Below are 1,058 nucleotides of genomic sequence, written 5' to 3'. Positions count from 1 at the left end.
CGTGTGCTTTTATGAGACCAGAGTAGAGGGTGTCGTATCCTGTTGGAGATAAGCGTATCAATAGTGGTACCAGTGCCACATTGGTCTTGTCGTTGAAAGAGGTCAACAAGGAATTGAAGGCTCCCCATGTCCCTGCAGCATTTGGTTTGACGTCAATTTGCTCTTCTTTGTTGAAGTTCAAGCATCCGATTAACCAGGCCACATCTGTCTTCTTGTTCAGGTCTCTCATAGAATTTTCTGTGCTAAGCTTGCATTTACGCTTCTGACTCATGAGTTCTGGCTTTTTGCATGTCAGAGACTTGCAGAGAACGGTGTCCTCTAACGTTTGAGCTTTAGTTGATCGGTCAATTTTGATTGGTGCTCATTTTTGCTCATATATGGCAGCCATCTTGTTTCTACTTTACGTTTCGGACCTATAGATGGCAGAATTGGATTCCCTATGCATTAAAATGTATGAATATACACCTCATTCGTGTTTTTATCGTAACTGGTTGCAAAGATATGACATAATGTATATTTCAACACTTCCGCGACGGCCATCTTGGATTTTATCGATTTTCAGACCGATAGGGGGTTCGAAAAAATTGTCACCCAATTTTTTTTATTTAGTACATACTGCAATGCAGAATCAAGTGATAATTTACTTTTAACAAGCATTTGACACGAAATTGTTTTTGACGACATAGGTACCTACACTAATAGTCTTGAATGTTGATGCAATACTATATGCAATATGTTTTATTTTTGGATTCATTAAAATTGATTTGCTTTTGTCAAATTTGAGGGGTTCGGCGAGTGAGCAGTAGGTTTCGTTAGGGTTCGGCGCCTCTAAAAAGGTTAAGAACCACTGGGTTAGGCGGTCAGTCTACAGATCAATCAGTCTGCTTCCTGTTTGTTTTTCTCTTTCGCCCTCTCTCTCGTTCGGTCTCTTCCCCTCTACCCTCTCACCCACTCTCTCTCCCTCCCCATCTCTCTCTACCCTCATACCCATCTTCTTTCTTCCTATCAGTGCCTGCCTTTATTGGTCCCCTTCTTTATTTCTGCCTCTCTGTCTCCTT

General features: G+C 41.5%; 1 protein-coding gene across 1 annotated transcript in view; it reads left to right on the top strand.

Annotated features, from left to right (window-relative positions):
- The first annotated feature begins 269 nt into the window (after positions 1–269).
- LOC106818676 (estrogen sulfotransferase-like) overlaps positions 270–1,058 on the top strand; it is a 2,972-nt gene continuing 2,183 nt past the window's right edge. Inside the window, exon 1 of the mRNA XM_014823360.1 lies at positions 270–311. Coding sequence (XP_014678846.1) covers positions 270–311 — 42 coding nt within the window. The remainder of the gene's footprint in view (positions 312–1,058) is intronic.

This window comes from Priapulus caudatus, unplaced genomic scaffold (assembly GCF_000485595.1).
Source record: "Priapulus caudatus unplaced genomic scaffold, Priapulus_caudatus-5.0.1 Scaffold2428, whole genome shotgun sequence".
Classification (NCBI taxonomy): domain Eukaryota; kingdom Metazoa; phylum Priapulida; class Priapulimorpha; order Priapulimorphida; family Priapulidae; genus Priapulus; species Priapulus caudatus.
The sequence above is the reverse complement of the archived record's forward strand: the minus strand, read 5'-3'. Positions and strand labels throughout refer to the sequence as shown.